Here is a 15,656-nt window from a genome sequence, read left to right on the forward strand (position 1 = left end):
AAGGGGAGGGGCCAGTGCAGAAGAACTCGCACCCAGAGGAATCATGTCTTTGCCTGTTTGAAAGCCTACTTTGCTCCCAAATCAAAACTACGAAACACGGTTTGGAAATTTCTGCTGAGATGGTTGGACACCTACCAGCTATCCCAGGAAGACTAGAAGCTTCTGGGTAGAGGATGACGATGGGAAAACGTCAACTTCCGGACCTATGCTGTGCCTTAACCACAAGTGAGAAGGGATTTCATAATGTGGAGGATCCACTGGCTAGACTTCATGGAGGCCTCTCGCACCACGTGTTCTACACAGATATTCAATGTGTAGAGATATATAAAGGAAAGAATCAATCTGAAAAAAAAGAAATTAATGAACTCAAAAACAGAAAAATAGCGGAACTAATAAACAATGCCAAGGAATGCTTGCTCTTTAAAAAAAAGAGGGAAAGAAATGATAGACAAACCACTGGGTAACATAATGAAGAGAAAGAGGAAATTCACAAATACTTAAAAATAATAAGGAGAAAATAATCACCAATCAGAAGAAATTAAAAGAATCTGTAAGACAATTTTGTTGAATCAAATACAAATATTTTTGAAAACACAACTTTTCTAGGACAATAGAATTTATCAAAACTGATGGAAGAGACAGAAAATCTAAACAGCCTGAGTACCACAGCAGAAAGCAGGCCAGTCATCAAAGAGCTCCCTACCATGTGTTTGTTGGCCATATGTACACAACTATATATAAAATAGATAACTAATAAGAACCTACTGTATAGCACAGGGAACTCTACTCAGTGCTCCGTAGTGACCTAAATGGGAAGGAAATCTAAAAAAGAGAGGATATATGTATACATACAACTGATTCACTTTGCTGTACAGAAGAAACTAACACTACATTGTAAAGCAACTATACTCCAATAAAAATTAATTTTTTAAAAAAAGAGCTCCCCTGAAACCACATGCCTGTATGTATTCAAAGCACAGAAAATTTTATACCAAAAAGCAACAAAGATTGCTCACAGAAAGGAAACTTTAGCCTAATGTCACATCTGAATATTGCTGCAAAAATCCTAAATAAAATATTAGCGAACAATACCATCCATAATTGCTCAAAAGAGATGAAATTCTTAAGTATAAATCTAACAAAACCTGTATGCTAAAAATTATAAAACACTGATAAAAGAGACTGAAGAAGATTTAACTAAATGGGAAAACGTGTTTGTGGATTGGAAGACTTGACACAGTAAAGTTGTCAATTCTCGCCAAGTTGATACACAGTTTAATACGATTCTTATTAAATCTCAGTAAGACTCTGTCACAGATATAAACAAGGTGATTCTAAAATTAATACAGAAAGGCAAAGGAACTAGAATAGTTAAGACAATTTTGAAAAAGAATAATATGGGAGAAATCCATTTACCCAGTTTCAAGACAGTGTATAGCTATAGTAATCAAGACTGTATGGGATTGGCAGGGGGACAGACACATGTATCTATGGAAGAGAATGGAGAACCCAGAAGTAAATCCATACAAATCTGATCAACCTATATTTAGCAAAGGTGCAAAACCAGTTCCATGGTGGAAGGACAGTCTTTTCAACAAATGGTACCAAAACAATTACTATAGATCTATAGGCAGTTATATATCACTAGGTTTACAAGATATATCATTAAACCTCACTAAACCTAACACTTTATATAAAAATTAACTCAAAATGGATCATAGATCTAAAACATAAAACTATAAAACTTTAGAAGTTAATAACGGAGAAAATCTTTGGGATCCAGAGCTTAGTAAAGTGTTCTTAGAAATGACACCAAAAGCACAATCCATGAAGGAAAAAAATCAATAAACTGGACTTGATTGAAATCACAAACTTCTTCTCTGAGAAGCCAGTGTGAAAGCCAATATTAAGAGGATAACAGATGAGCTACACACTGGGAGAAAATATTTGCAAACCACATATCTGACAAAAGGCATATCTAGAACTGATAAAGAACTCTCAACACTCAAAAGTAAAAACACAAACAAGGCGATTAGAACATAGACAAAAGACACAAAGAGACATTTCACTAAAGAAGACATACAGGGGACTTCCCTGGTGGCGCAGTGGTTAAAAATCCGCCTGCCAATGCAGGGACATGGGTTCAAGCCCTGGTCTGGGAAGATCCCACATGCCACGGAGCAACGAAGCCCGTGCGCCACAACTACTGAGCCTGCGCTCCGGAGCCCTGCGTGCTGCAACTACTGAGCCCGTGTGCCACAACTACTGAAGCCCACGTGCCTAGAGCCCATGCTCCGCAGCAAGAGAAGCCATTGCAATGAGAAGCCCACGCAGTGCAACGAAGAGTAGCCCCCGCTCACCGCAACTAGAGGAAGCCCGCGTGCAGCAACGAAGACCCAAGGCAGCCATAAATAAATAAATTTATAAAAAATAAAAATAAAAAAAAGAAGACATACAGATGGCAAATAGGTACATGAAAAGATGTTCAGCATCATCAGCTATTAGACAAATACGGATAAAGACCATGATGAGACATCACTACACACCTATTAGAACAGCTAAAATAAAAAATAATGACAAGACCAAGTACTAGAAAAGATGCAGAGCAACTGGATCACATTGCTTGTGGGAATGTAAAATAACACAGCCACTCTGGAAAATCCTTTCTTACAAAACTAAGCATGCAACTAACACAGAAAATTACGGAGGAAAAAAAACCCCATTTTTTTAAAAACAAAAAACAGTACAAAAAGTTAAAAGGGATAGCTGAACAAATGGAAAAGCCAACCCCATGTTCTTATATAGAGGAAGACACTCTGATCTTAGGGACGCCAGTCCTCCTGCAATTTAACTAAGGCATTCCCCTCTAACATATCACCTGAAATTCTTTTGGGGGCTAATTTGGACTTCTTGAAAAATTCATATGAAAAAAGAATATGGCAAGAATAGCCAGGAATATTCTGAAAAGATTAATAATAAGGAGGAAGAACTAGATCTAAGAAATAGTAAAACAGTACAGTACATGCTGTAATAACTATACAGCAGTTTGGTACTGGCATAGAAAGACAGCAGTGAGACGGAATGAAAAGTCCAGAAGTAAACTCCATAGAAGACAGGAATTTAGAGTATCTTGTTAGGGGCACTTTAGTTGGTGTCTTAGTCCCTAGATTAGGCTGCTGTAACAAAACACCACAAACTAGGTAGTAATAAACAACAGAAATTTATTTCTCACAGTTCTGGAAGCTGGAAGCCCAAGATCAGGGTGCCAGCATGGTCGGATGAGGGCCCTCTTCTGGGTCACAGACTTTTTGTTGTGTCCTCACATGGTGGGAGGGGCTAGGGAGCATTGTGGGGTGTCTCATAAGAGCACTAATCCCAACCATGAGGGTTCCACCCTCACGACCTAGTCATCTCCCAAATGCTCCACCTATAAATACCATCACATCAGGCATTAGAATTTAACATGTAAATTTTGGGAGGACACAAACATTCAGACCACAGCAGTTGGAGATAATATGGAAAATAAATAATGTTGGGACATCCTAATGGCCATTTGAGGGTAAAAAGAGTCTGATCTATTACATATACCTTACATCAAAATACATTCCATATGGTTTAAAATGTCAATGTAAAATTTGAAATCATAAAAATACTAGAAGAAAATATGGGGAAAATGACTTATACCTTCAGAAGGGACAAGGTCTTCTAAGCATGATATAAACCTTAGGAGACTGATTAGGGTAACCATATAAAAATTCAAAATTTTTGTACATCAAAAGGTCCTCTAAGTAAAGTGATAAGAAAGAGAATAATTGGGAAAAGCATGAGTAGCTCAAACCACAGTCAAAGAACTAATTTCGACTGGATGTACGGTAAGATCTGACAGTGCCCATTGTGGGTCTATCACACTGGAGTTTCATGGCAATGAGTCTTGCTAGTCAGATTCTTCTCTCCCTCCACCTCGCAAGAGATAGAATCTCCTCAAATCCTCAAAAACAACCACCATCAGCCTCAGCACATATCATCTGATGCAGCAAACGAGCATTCATCTGCTAAAAGGTCGCTAATAACCACAACCTCTGTTGAATAGCACTGGGTGTCGTCCACTTTCTCATGCAAGTTGGGAAAGCACTATTAAATCCCTTTTCAGTCAGCGAAACAGGAGTCCAACAATCTCTCCTAGTTTTTATGCCAATTTTCTGTTGGAAGCTGGCAGCTTTTTCTTCCTGTCCCTCACCTCCTTGACAGAACTCAGCAGCCTCAAATCCTGGCTGTGGCTGAGGGATAACTCTGGGCAAGACCACTACTCCGCAGAGTCTAACTTTTGTGGCTTCTAGAAACATTTTGGGGAAAAAAGGTTTATCTTTGCCCTACAATAAGCATGGCCATGCCTGACACTCAAGAACGTTAAGTGATACTGACTCTGGTTCTCTCCCTCTCTCCCACCTCTGTCTGCCGGAACCACAATCACACGGTTAAATGGTTCTGCCACATTCTCGGCGCAGACAAATCTTAGACACTGAAAACCAACCCACCAATTTATTGGATTTTTCACTTTGGACTGGTTACCGTGGCTATCTGAGAATTCAGACCATAGGAGGGAATGTTACAAACTTAGAAATATTGTCTGTTTTCCATTACCTCCAGTACAAATTGTCTACCAGGGAAAGAGGGGGGAAATGCCACTTTGGGGGCCAAGTCCAATAAATCTGGGTGAAGGGGGAGGCAGTTCCTAGTTAAGAAGCCCCACTGCAGAGAACTAAAAGAAAAAAAAAAAAGTATTTAACGTCCTCCAAATCTAAAAGAGACGCTTGAAAGAGCAGGAAGAAAGGAACCAAAGAAATGGCTCACGGGAATCCTAAGGAATGCAGAGGAGAGCACTGGCCCTGCTTCTGTTCAGTTATATTGTGCGTGGAGCATGACGGTCCAAAGCTGGGTGTCTCCACTGGGGGCTTGCACCAGAGAGGGGAGGGGGGCAGCCAAGGCATGTGAGGGCTTTTGTGGGCTGTGGGTACTTTTGCCTCTCTTAGCTTTCTATAGCTGCTATAAAATTACTGCAAACTGAGTGGTTTAAACAGCACAGATTTATTAGCTTATGATTCTGGAGGTCAGAAGTCCTGAAATCAAGGTGTCAGCAGGGCTGTGTTTCTTCTGGAAACCCTAGGGAAGAATCTGTTTCCCTGCCTTTCCCAGCTTCCGGAGGCGCCCAGATTCCCGGCTCATGGCCCCTTTCTCCATCTTCAAAGCCAGCAACAGCAGGGTTCTTCTCACACTGCCAGCTCTCTGGTTCTCTCTTCTCCTCCCTCCTCCACTTTCAAGGACCCTTGTGAATACATCGGGCCCACTCGGATAATCCGGGGTCATCTTTCTGTTTGAAGATCAGCTCATTAGCAACTTTAATTCCATCTGCAATCTTGAGTCCCCTTTGCTACAAAACCTAACATATTCACGGGTCCTTGGGACTAGGACCTCAACATGGAGGAAGAAGAGGCCCCTTCTTCCATTAAAAAAAAATTGTTTTTAATCATATTTTATGACTGCATTGGTATAAAGTGAATATATTAATGTTATATATTTTCCTCGACCTAAAAGTTCATTTACTTTCTCCAGATTATAAAAGAAGTTCGACACTTTCCTGGGCCCCTAAAGGTTACAAGGCCCCAGGCATCGTGCCTGCTGTGTCTGACAGGTAGGTCAGCCCAGGGGCAGCCATGCAATGTCCCTGAGAAAGTGCTCAGATGAAGTACAAACGAGCCCACTCACGGGGCTTGAGGCCTGGTGAAAGCCGAGAGTGGTAGTGGGAGAAGGAGGGAGCAGAAAGGACAAGCATTTTCACAAGCTCTCCAAGCCTCAGTTTCCTCATCCACACAATGGGGACAAGAAAGGGATCTTCCAGGCAGAGTCACTGAGACACCCCATGAGGTAACACAGAACCTCAGCAGCTCGAGTCTAGGCGTTTTATTTAAAGGAATTTCCTGCCGACCAAAAGTATGCAACAAAATACAGATGTGTCACAGGAAGATTTGCACAAAATGTCAGGCTCTACTTCGCCGCCGCAATGTGACTGATTCAGTTCTGAAGTCTTTCCTGGTGGGCGACTGGGGGCTCTGGAGGTTCAACTCTGGATGGCTGGGGGCTTGGGGGCTCGGAGACGGGAGGGGTGAGGTGAAGCCACTTCGTAAGTAACTGCAACCACAGTTCATTGAGCATCTTCTGGGTCCAGAAGGTGTCAGCGTTTTCCATCTGCGTCTCACTGAACGCTCAACACAAGCTCTTCTCTCAAACCAGGAAACTGAGGCTTGGAAGAGTGAGGAGAACACCCGGACCACCCACCTACGCAGGCCTCCAGTTAACATCTCTTAACATCTCTAAGACCACGCAGAAGGAGCTAGGGCCGTTGGGGAGAGACCGTGGTCTGAGCGCTCCAAGAACGTTGGCTGGAGAGAGGAGAGAGGGATGGGGGAGGGGGGAGTTAACACGTGAGCAGTGCCCTCCACCAAAGAAGGGAAGGAATCTTAAGAAAACGGCAGAATGACAGACACTTGTAGGGTCCTCACCACATGCCAAGGACTCTCTTAACTGCCTGATGTGTATGAACTCATTTAATCCCCACAGCAATCCAGGCACTATTATCATCTCCATCTTACAGATGAAGGAACAGAGGCACAGAGAAGCTCAGAAACACACCCAAGGCCATGCAACCAGGGAGTCTGGAATCCCAGCCTCACTCTGGAATCTGAACTCTGATCCGCTCGGCTATACCAGGTGAGGACCTGGACATCTGAACAGGAGGGACACCAAAGGAATACGAGAGCTGCGTCCCCACGGGATGTGGCTTCTTTTCTCCCAGTGGTTATGCACTAAAGAGCCCCCTATGGTGGGCAGACATTGGGATGGGGGTGGGGGCCGTGCAGCCTCAGGAGAGGACAGTATCAGGACATGATCTGAGCGGTTCTGAATGATGGAGTAGGGGCTGGGGATGGCAATCATGGTGACCTTCCCCGTGCAGTGCACTGATCTAACACTGAGGATTCAGTGGCAAACCAGAGCCAGGCCCTGTCTGCTCCCTGGGGGTGACACCAGTGCAAGTACAAGCAAATAACCAGGGAATCAAACAGGGCCAGGTGAGGACACAGAGCTACAGAGAGTGGGCTTCAGAAGGCTGGTCAGAGAACGCCTCTGAATGCAGGGACGGTTGCGCCTTCAGGCAGAGGAAATGGCAGATGCAAAGGCCCTGAGGCAGGAACATGCTTGCTTATCTGCTGAACAAAGAGAAGGCTCCTGGGCTAGGACTGAACGAGCAAAGGGAAGCACGTCAAACAGGCAGTGGCAGCCAGTCCACACAGGCCCTGTGGGTGCAGGCATGGGAGCATTATGTGAGCCAAGCTGGAGAGGGAACAGAAGAGAAGAGGGGTGAGTGCACCCAACAACCTTCCGGAGGGTTTCCTGGGGAGTCAGAGCCAGGGGACAAGGACCCTGGAATAAAGCCGGGTGGAAGCTTTATCTCCACGAAGGAGTTCTAGCGTTGCTTCCTTTCCAGAGATTTTACCTTCTGAGAACTTATTCCTTAGTCACTGGTACCCAAAAAACCAAGTATGAGCCATACAGCCACAAGGGAGAGCTTTATTCAATTTCAAGTAACTATGCCTGCATTGTGGACACATAACACAAAGTGAAGAAATGACTGTGCGCCTGGCCTTCTACTTGAACTTGGAGATGTTTTCATTGAAACCCCTCCATTTTAGCCAAACTCAGCAGTTCAAAAACTGACAGTTTTCAAAGAGATCAGAAAGGAGTTTGGAAACTTCTGTCTCCCCCGCCCTCCACAGGTGCCAAACATTTCATTTTGCCAATAACAGGGGGACGCAGCAGGACACGTGCTGAAAACACACGCACACTCTCTCCTGAGAAGATGGGTAGGTGATTCATGAAGCACCAGCAGCCTCCCTTTGAGCCCTGCTCCCAGGGGCTGCCGGCTGTCCTCCACACTCCTGGCCCAGCCCGGCGCCCCTTTCCTCTGCGCCCTGGCACGCTGCTGCGGGGTTGGGGCCCAGACTGCCAAGGATCAGTCTCCAGGGAGTGGAAAACCAGATGGAGTTGACGAGAAAGGGATGGACCGGGTGGATACTTCTCACTGTGGAAACCAGAGGTCCAGCCACTGGGTGGAGCCCCAGGCCAGGAAGGTATTGGGGAGGTTCCATCTCCATCCCTGTCTCTGGACCAACATCCTCAGCGCTTCTGATTTGCCTCTGCTCTTCATTTTCCTTCTCACACAGACCCCACCATCTCTTCAGCTGTCTCCTGATCCCCCCTCCTGAGCTAGGGTCCAGCGCGTCTTGGAGGTTCTCCCTACAGGGACAGCACTGAGCAGCGAAGCCTGCAACCCCAAGATGCCCAGACACCTGCTCCTCTCCGGCCCTGACATCCAGTCATCACCTGGACGGCCCCCCGTGCAGCCCCCAGGTGGCCAGTGTCCTCCCCTTGCAAGTTTCTACCTTTTCTGAAGCTTCCTCTTCCTCAGGGGCTCTGTGAACTTGACCTTAGCTTCTAGGGAATCAGCTCTCTAGCTTTGACTCCTTCCTGACCAGCCCTGGATCTCAACCTCACAACCCTTCACCCTTAACACGCCGTGTCCTACCAGGTCCCGCAATGCCCTTGTCCCTGGACCTCCTCCAGCTGTACTGCCACCAACTCTCCACCGCCCCCCACAGGGGAGAAAGTGCCAACGGTGGCAAGTGGGACCATTACGATTTTATTCCATGAGCTCGGGGGCCCAGCCCAGTCCTTTCTACAAAGGGACAGGGAATCTCCCTGGCCTTCTTAAGTTTCCAACCCCTAAACCTGCCTCACTCACCGTCTGCAGAGGACCTGCCTCCTACGCCACCAAGAATAGAAAACCCTCTGGTGTGAAGGCTCTGAATCCATCTCAGTACTTGCGCCCTGACTCTTCTATCTCGGAACCAGGAGACCCTGCTCCTTCCAGGTGAACCCCCGCACCCGTGTCAGCGCCACCCATGCCCCTTAGGGACCTGCCCCATCGGCCACCTGCCCCTCCTGTGAATACAGCTGTCTCCAGGAAACAGAGCAGCAAACAGGCCTTTCCTCGACCTTGTCTTCGTCTGCTTTGGGTACCCCACCTCCTCCTTTGCTTCACCATCAGAATTCTCAAAGGGGAAGCCCACACGAAGAATCTCGGCTAAGACTTTGCACCGACAAACAGAAGGCAAGCTTCTTCAGGCTGGGACTGTCTTTTCCACCATCTTTGTGTTCCTCAGCCATGAGGCTGGCTCACAGCACACGCCATTCATCTTGCTCTAATTAGCCAAACTGCTTGTAAAAACTTCAGCCCGCCAGGCAAACCTTCCCCAGCCCGCACCTTACAAACCCATCAAACTGCTGTTTCTCCCTAAGGACACATGTACAGACTCTCAAGAGAGGATGAGAACTGTCTCGTTTACTAAATAAAGTTTAAAACATTTGGTTATTTTAAATTGCCTGTATTTTGCCCAAGTTATTAGAAGCATCTATCCACTTCAGACAGAATAATTAACTTTTCAATCATCACATTGGCTATAACTGCAACACTCATAGATCTAATATACTTCCTGAAATCAGGAAAACAAAAGATTGGCTTTTACTAGTATATTAACATTTCTCTAAATTGCAATGTAGTGGGGAAGGATTGTTTATATTGGTGAAAAATATAAATTATTCAATATCATGAAAATAATTATATTTTATTACTTTCAAATAGTATGAATTATTTGAAAATTATTACAATGAGAATCATAAAGTTTTTCATCAACTTGGTTAGGAACTCATCCCGGACCATGGCTAAGCGTCGCGACCTGCCGTATCACCTTTCACAGGTTTGATAACAGACCTCCCACCCCCATCCCACGACGTGTACGGTGCCGATTCTAGCTGACCTGTCAACATACTGGATTCTTCCAGGCTGAGCGCTCCCTGCAGGCAGGCCAGTTCTTATACAGAGTGCTCAATAAACAGATGGGAACAAATAAGATGATGGCTGTTCATTTTAAAATACCAACCACAGAAGTTTTATAAATGAAATATTTTCATAGTGTTCTGAAATATATATTGTAACTCCAAAGTGCTCCTGTCTTCTAACAACCAGATAGATGCTACTTAGAAACAGCAACATCCATTTGGCCAACCCCCAAGAGCCATCCCCCCATTTCCCCTCCATTTCTAAAACATCACCAAACAAAGTGCAGCACTCTGAGATTATGGTATGTCTGCCCATTTAACTAGAAAAAATGAAACTCTAATTCCAACTCTGCCATCGCTTGTCTAAGGTTGAATTCTACATCTGCCTGTTACCCTGCAGGATTCAAGAAGAAGCAATCCGCGCTTGGAGTGCTGGCAGGATTGTAACTTGCAGAGAGGCACCCTCAAGCTGTTTAGTTCCCTTGTTACACAGTGATACTTTCATAATGCATCCTCCAGGGGTGGTCCTGTGAGGGGTCAAGGGGAGGCCAGGCAGGCAATGCTCTCCCCACCACCATATTCACAGGAAGCAGCCTCATCTGTCTGTATTTTCTAAATGTTTCCAGGAAAGACTCTATATGAAGGAAGGTCTGTGGCTAAAAATAAAGCTTGAAAACCACTGTTCGCTCTAGGTGCAGAGGGAAGCAAGTCCCATTTATTGAGCTCTTATTACGTGCTGGGTAATTTTAAAACATCATAACATAATTCCATTTAACTTTCACCACATCTTTATGAGTTAGACAGTAGTTAACCCATTTTACAGAAGAGCATACTGAGGTTCAAAGAGAAATCTCGTAACCAGCAAGAGTCAGCCATGACATTATTCCAAAGCCACATTGTTTTATGTGCCTCCACCTCTAAACATCCTTATCGCTTCTCAGTCTACTCTTTCCACGTCCCCTCCCCTCTCCCCCTTACAGTTTAAGCCTGCTTTCAGTCATTTACACTCACAATTAATTAACTCATTACCATTTGGTGTGAATGACTCTTTGCCAATCTGCTACTTCCGTACAATATTCATTCATTAAAGAATCACTGATTGAGCATCTATTAGATGTCTGGTACTGGGCCAGGTCCCAGAGACACAGACTATCAAGGCATTGCCTCTATCAAGTTCTCACAGACTAGCGGGGAGAAATATGGAAACCAATGAATAGGAATATTAAAAGTGGTACCGTAGATGGCTGTACTGGGAACAGCACGAGGATAGAGGCCCTGGAGAGGGAAAGAAGGACAGCTACTGTCTTCCTTACTATTGATATTTGGTGATTTCTGTGGTTGGCAAGCTTTCTGGTCACAGTACCTCCAGCGCCTCTGGGGCAAGGGGCTCAGACACCAAAATGTACCCGAGACTGTTTCCTCCTCACTCCTTAGTACAGAGTCTGATTCCAGGAGGTAAGATCAACTGAAACTCATCAGATTTCATTTCATTGTCCTTGACCTGAAATACATTTATACATTAAAAAAACTGACTCTTAAAAGCAATTCTATCCCTTGCCTCCCTCTGAGATGTTCCTGTCCCAGGCTTAGTCAAAGAAAGATACTGTTCTACTGCAATTTCTTATTCACCCCAAACCCTCTTGTGTTTCCAGCTGAAACAGAATGTAAACAGTACTCCTACCCTGCTCTTTCTTTCTAATCCAGTAATAACCCAACTACTGCTTCTCTAATGATACTGAGTAGACAGGTTAATATACAAGCATTAAGGTAAAATCCCTGCTCTCATCCTTACTGATGACCTCAGATCAGTCTTTCTTTCCAAGTTTCTATTCTTCTTGAACAATTCAACTTTGTTTCTTCTAAAATTCTTGCCTTTCAGAATCTACACAGTGAAAACAATTGTTATGGTAATAAGCCGCTGATTACAGCAAGACACACCACAGAGCAAAAATCAGCTATATGTGAACACACACATAAGTGCTACTGAAAAGTAAAGTGAATAAAATGTGAGTAGCATAAATACATAACCAAATGTTGTCAAAATATACAAATTATCCCCGCTCTGGAAATTTATTTGAAGGAAGTAATTCAAAGGAAGAAAAAAGTATATAAACGCTTTCCTGTAAAGTATGTGATAGCAGAAAATTGAGACGGTGATAGAGGCATGGCTGAGTAAATTACAGGCTATTAAAAATGATCATTATGAACTCTGAGTAACAGCATGAAAATGTTATGGATATGTTTTTAAATTAAAAATAACAATTGCATATGTAATATGATTACAAATCTGTAGAAAAATTATGTTTGCTCAAGGACAGTGGAATCACGGGTAATGTTTTTAAATGTTGTTGGAGGTTACAGTATTGTCTTTACGATAAAAAAAGGTTCAGAGGAAAACATGATGAGTCAGCCTGACAACTGTCATTTTGTAAGAAAGTCCCCTTTACGGTGACAATGACGGGCAGTTAAACGTGAGCACTGATGCCACGTTCCCTCCTCTTATCCCGGTTTTACTTATTTGTTTGTTATTTTTTTGGGTTTTTTTGCGGTACGCGGGCCTCTCCCTGTTGCGGCCTCTCCCGTGGCGGAGCACAGGCTCCGGACGCGCAGGCTCAGCGGCCATGGCTCACGGGCCCAGCCGCTCCGCGGCATGTGGGATCTTCCCGGACCAGGGCACGAACCCGTGTCCCCCGCATCGGCAAGCGGACTCTCAACCACTGCGCCACCAGGGAAGCCCTGGTTTACTTATTAACGTTGATCTTTCCAGGCATTAAAATGAATCTAATCAACACAGACAGACTTTACATGGTTGCCAACTGGTAATCAGTAAAACCTGAAAGGGACCCAGACATGGGATTTGAGTGTGCAGTATAGTCAGGGCAGGGGGAGGGGTGGCAGGACAGGAGGGCTCTTTGCTGACTAGGTCCACAGTCAGTTTCCTAATGTCTAAATATAAGGCATTTGTGCTCTTGGCTTCTCAGTGTAGACAGATGTTAGAGGAATTGAAAATTTCTTGTTTAAATTAAGAAAGCACCCAAGGTCCTGCAGCCCCTCCTAATTCTTGCCTAACGCCCAGTCTCTGCATGTTTGCTGTCTACACAGCTTAAGCCACAGGACAACCCCACAGATATAGTCCTGCCTCTGTCTCCACCACCATCCCTGGGCTGAAGTGGAAAGGTTTTGTTTTGTTTACATATATATTTTTTGTTTATTGTAGTAAAATACACATAACATAAAATTAACCATTTGGAAGTGTGCAATTCTGAGGCATCAAGTACATTCACACTGTTGTATAACCATCGCCACCAGCCATCTCCAGAAATTTTCATCGTCCCCAACTCGACTCCATGCCCATTAAACAATAACACCCTATCCCCCTCCGCCAGACCCTGGCAGCTACCGTTCATCCCCCCTTCTGTCTCTATGACTTTAACTGTTCTAGGAACCTCATGGAAGTGGATTCATACAGTGTTTGTCCTTTTGTGTGTGGCTTATTGCACTGAGCATATAGTCCTCAAAGTTCATGCATGTCGTAGTGTGTGTCAGAATTTCCTTCCTTCTTAAGGCTGAATAATATTCCGTGTATACACGTACCATGAGATGAGTTTTAAGGAGCTACAGCCCACCTCTCTTGGGACTACTATTATTACTGACCCAGCCCTGATCCCAAGCTCAATTCTGAACAATGGGCTCTTCCATCTCATTGTCAGGCCCCAGACGGACTCCTCCTTCAATTCTACTACTCCTCCAGTGGTTCTTTATTTGGGAACCTGCTTAGAGTTCATCTTTCTTCCCAGAATCTGGAAGATTCATCCCTTCTACCCCAGGACAGTGGCTGGAGACCATTACCTGTCACTCACTGCTTGTGCAGAGTTCCTACATTAGGCTGTTTGCAGCCCACCAGGGCACCAGTAGCTCGCCCCGGATCCAAGACGGCAGCTACCTGCCTATCCTGCCTGAGTTTGACAACACCTCTGTCTCCTCAGCCTAACCCATGGATCCTTCTCTCTGCTCCGGTATCAGGGAAGGTGTTGATCCAACAGATGCACCTTCCCAGCATGTCTACAGCAAGGCCAGCCTCCTGTCCTCACTGCAACTTTCCTCCTTTCTATTGCCTATCCCCAGATACCTCTCTGCAACTTCCCTGACCCTGTCTAAACTCTAGAACTTTAGACTCAAGGCACAGAGTCTAGGAAGCACAGGTCCAGCCACACTTACAGCCAGAGCGAGTTCCTCCCTTGAGTGATGACACCAGTGAACTTGGTCAGACGTCTGGCATCCACTTCAATCCACTGATGGAGGTCGTTCCTTCCCGCGCACCACGCCCCGTCGTAAAAATCATTTTCATTAATACCTGCCTGAAAAGAAAGAGAGGGGTGCTCTTCACTACTATATATAAAATAGATAACTAACAAGTACCTACTGTATAGCACAGGAGACTATGCTCAATATCTTGTAATAATCTATAAGGGAAAAGAATCTGAAGAAGAATATACATATATACATGTATACATGTGTGTGTGTGTGTGTGTGTGTGTGTGTATCTGAATAGCTTTGCTGTACACCTGAAACTAACACAACACTGTAAATCAACTATACGTCAATTAAAAAAGAAAAAAAAAGAGAGGGGTGTTCTTCAAAAAGACCCAGAATAGAAGAAAATTAAGACAAAATTTTTTATGAGATTTTGAGGAAGGGGGTTGGGAGGAATAGAAGAGAATGAGGAATTGGAAAAAAAAATAGTCATTGTGCCCTGAACTCCTTATTCTAAATCATAAAAAGGAGTTGCTTATTATTAACAAGCTGGAAATATTTCAATATGATAAGTCCTCCTCTTGCCCAGTGTAAAAGATGAAATTTAATGAGTTCTATTACTCATTCGTCCAACAGACACAGACCGTCTCCTACATACCAGCCTACACATGCCAGGTGCTGGGGGTACAAAGGTGAATCATCCCCTCCTAGAATCTCAGGATCCAGGCAGGAAGAAAGACAAGAAAATAGATGAATTAGAACATAATAGGGAATGTGTTATTTCAGGAATAGGAGCAAACTGCTATGGGAACACTCAAGCCTAGCACAGCTAACTTGGTCTGGGGGAGACCACGGACAGGAAGCCCCAAGTCAGAGATGATATTTGAACTTGGAGTTGAAGGTTAAGTTTATCTAGTGAAAATTTATTTATTAGCATTTAAGTCATTTGATGTGTCTGAGTGTCAGCTACTACTACTACCAAAGATTCCCTTGATCTGAATTTACAAGGTACGTGACGTTTCTGTTCTGGAATTTTCCCTGTATTATTACCATGTGAAGAGACAATGCCCTGACCTAAAAAAAAAAAAAAAAGACAAGTGAGCCAGGTGAACCTTTCTAATTTACTAAGATCTTCTCTACATGAATCCCATTTTCCTATGGTTATTTCACAAGTGCATAATCAGATGAAAAAAAGTCTGAGTGACAGTCAACAGATAAGCATGATAAGCCAGTCTATCTTCCCTACCTCTGAGTACTCTGCAGCTCAAATTCTTACTTGTAATGGCCAACACTGACGGGAAGCTCAGAGCTCAGCTATAGCAGAGGAAGAGCTTGGCTAAGGGTCCCATTAGCGGAGCTCATCCGTCACTGCACCAGCTGACATAAGCCTTTATCAGGACCAACACAGCATACGCATTCCCAGTCCATTCCTGAAACAATCTTGAAACAGC

General features: G+C 44.3%; 1 protein-coding gene across 6 annotated transcripts in view; it reads right to left on the bottom strand.

The window, feature by feature from the left end:
- CPXM2 (carboxypeptidase X, M14 family member 2) overlaps positions 1 to 15,656 on the bottom strand; it is a 156,100-nt gene that overhangs the window by 89,071 nt on the left and 51,373 nt on the right. For all 6 annotated transcript variants that reach the window (XM_049696772.1, XM_033420813.2, XM_033420812.2 and 3 more), the window contains exon 4: positions 14,170 to 14,309. In XM_049696772.1, coding sequence (XP_049552729.1) covers positions 14,170 to 14,309 — 140 coding nt within the window. The remainder of the gene's footprint in view (positions 1 to 14,169; positions 14,310 to 15,656) is intronic.

The sequence above is a fragment of the Orcinus orca genome, chromosome 14 (genome assembly GCF_937001465.1).
Source record: "Orcinus orca chromosome 14, mOrcOrc1.1, whole genome shotgun sequence".
NCBI classification, from domain to species: Eukaryota; Metazoa; Chordata; class Mammalia; order Artiodactyla; family Delphinidae; genus Orcinus; species Orcinus orca.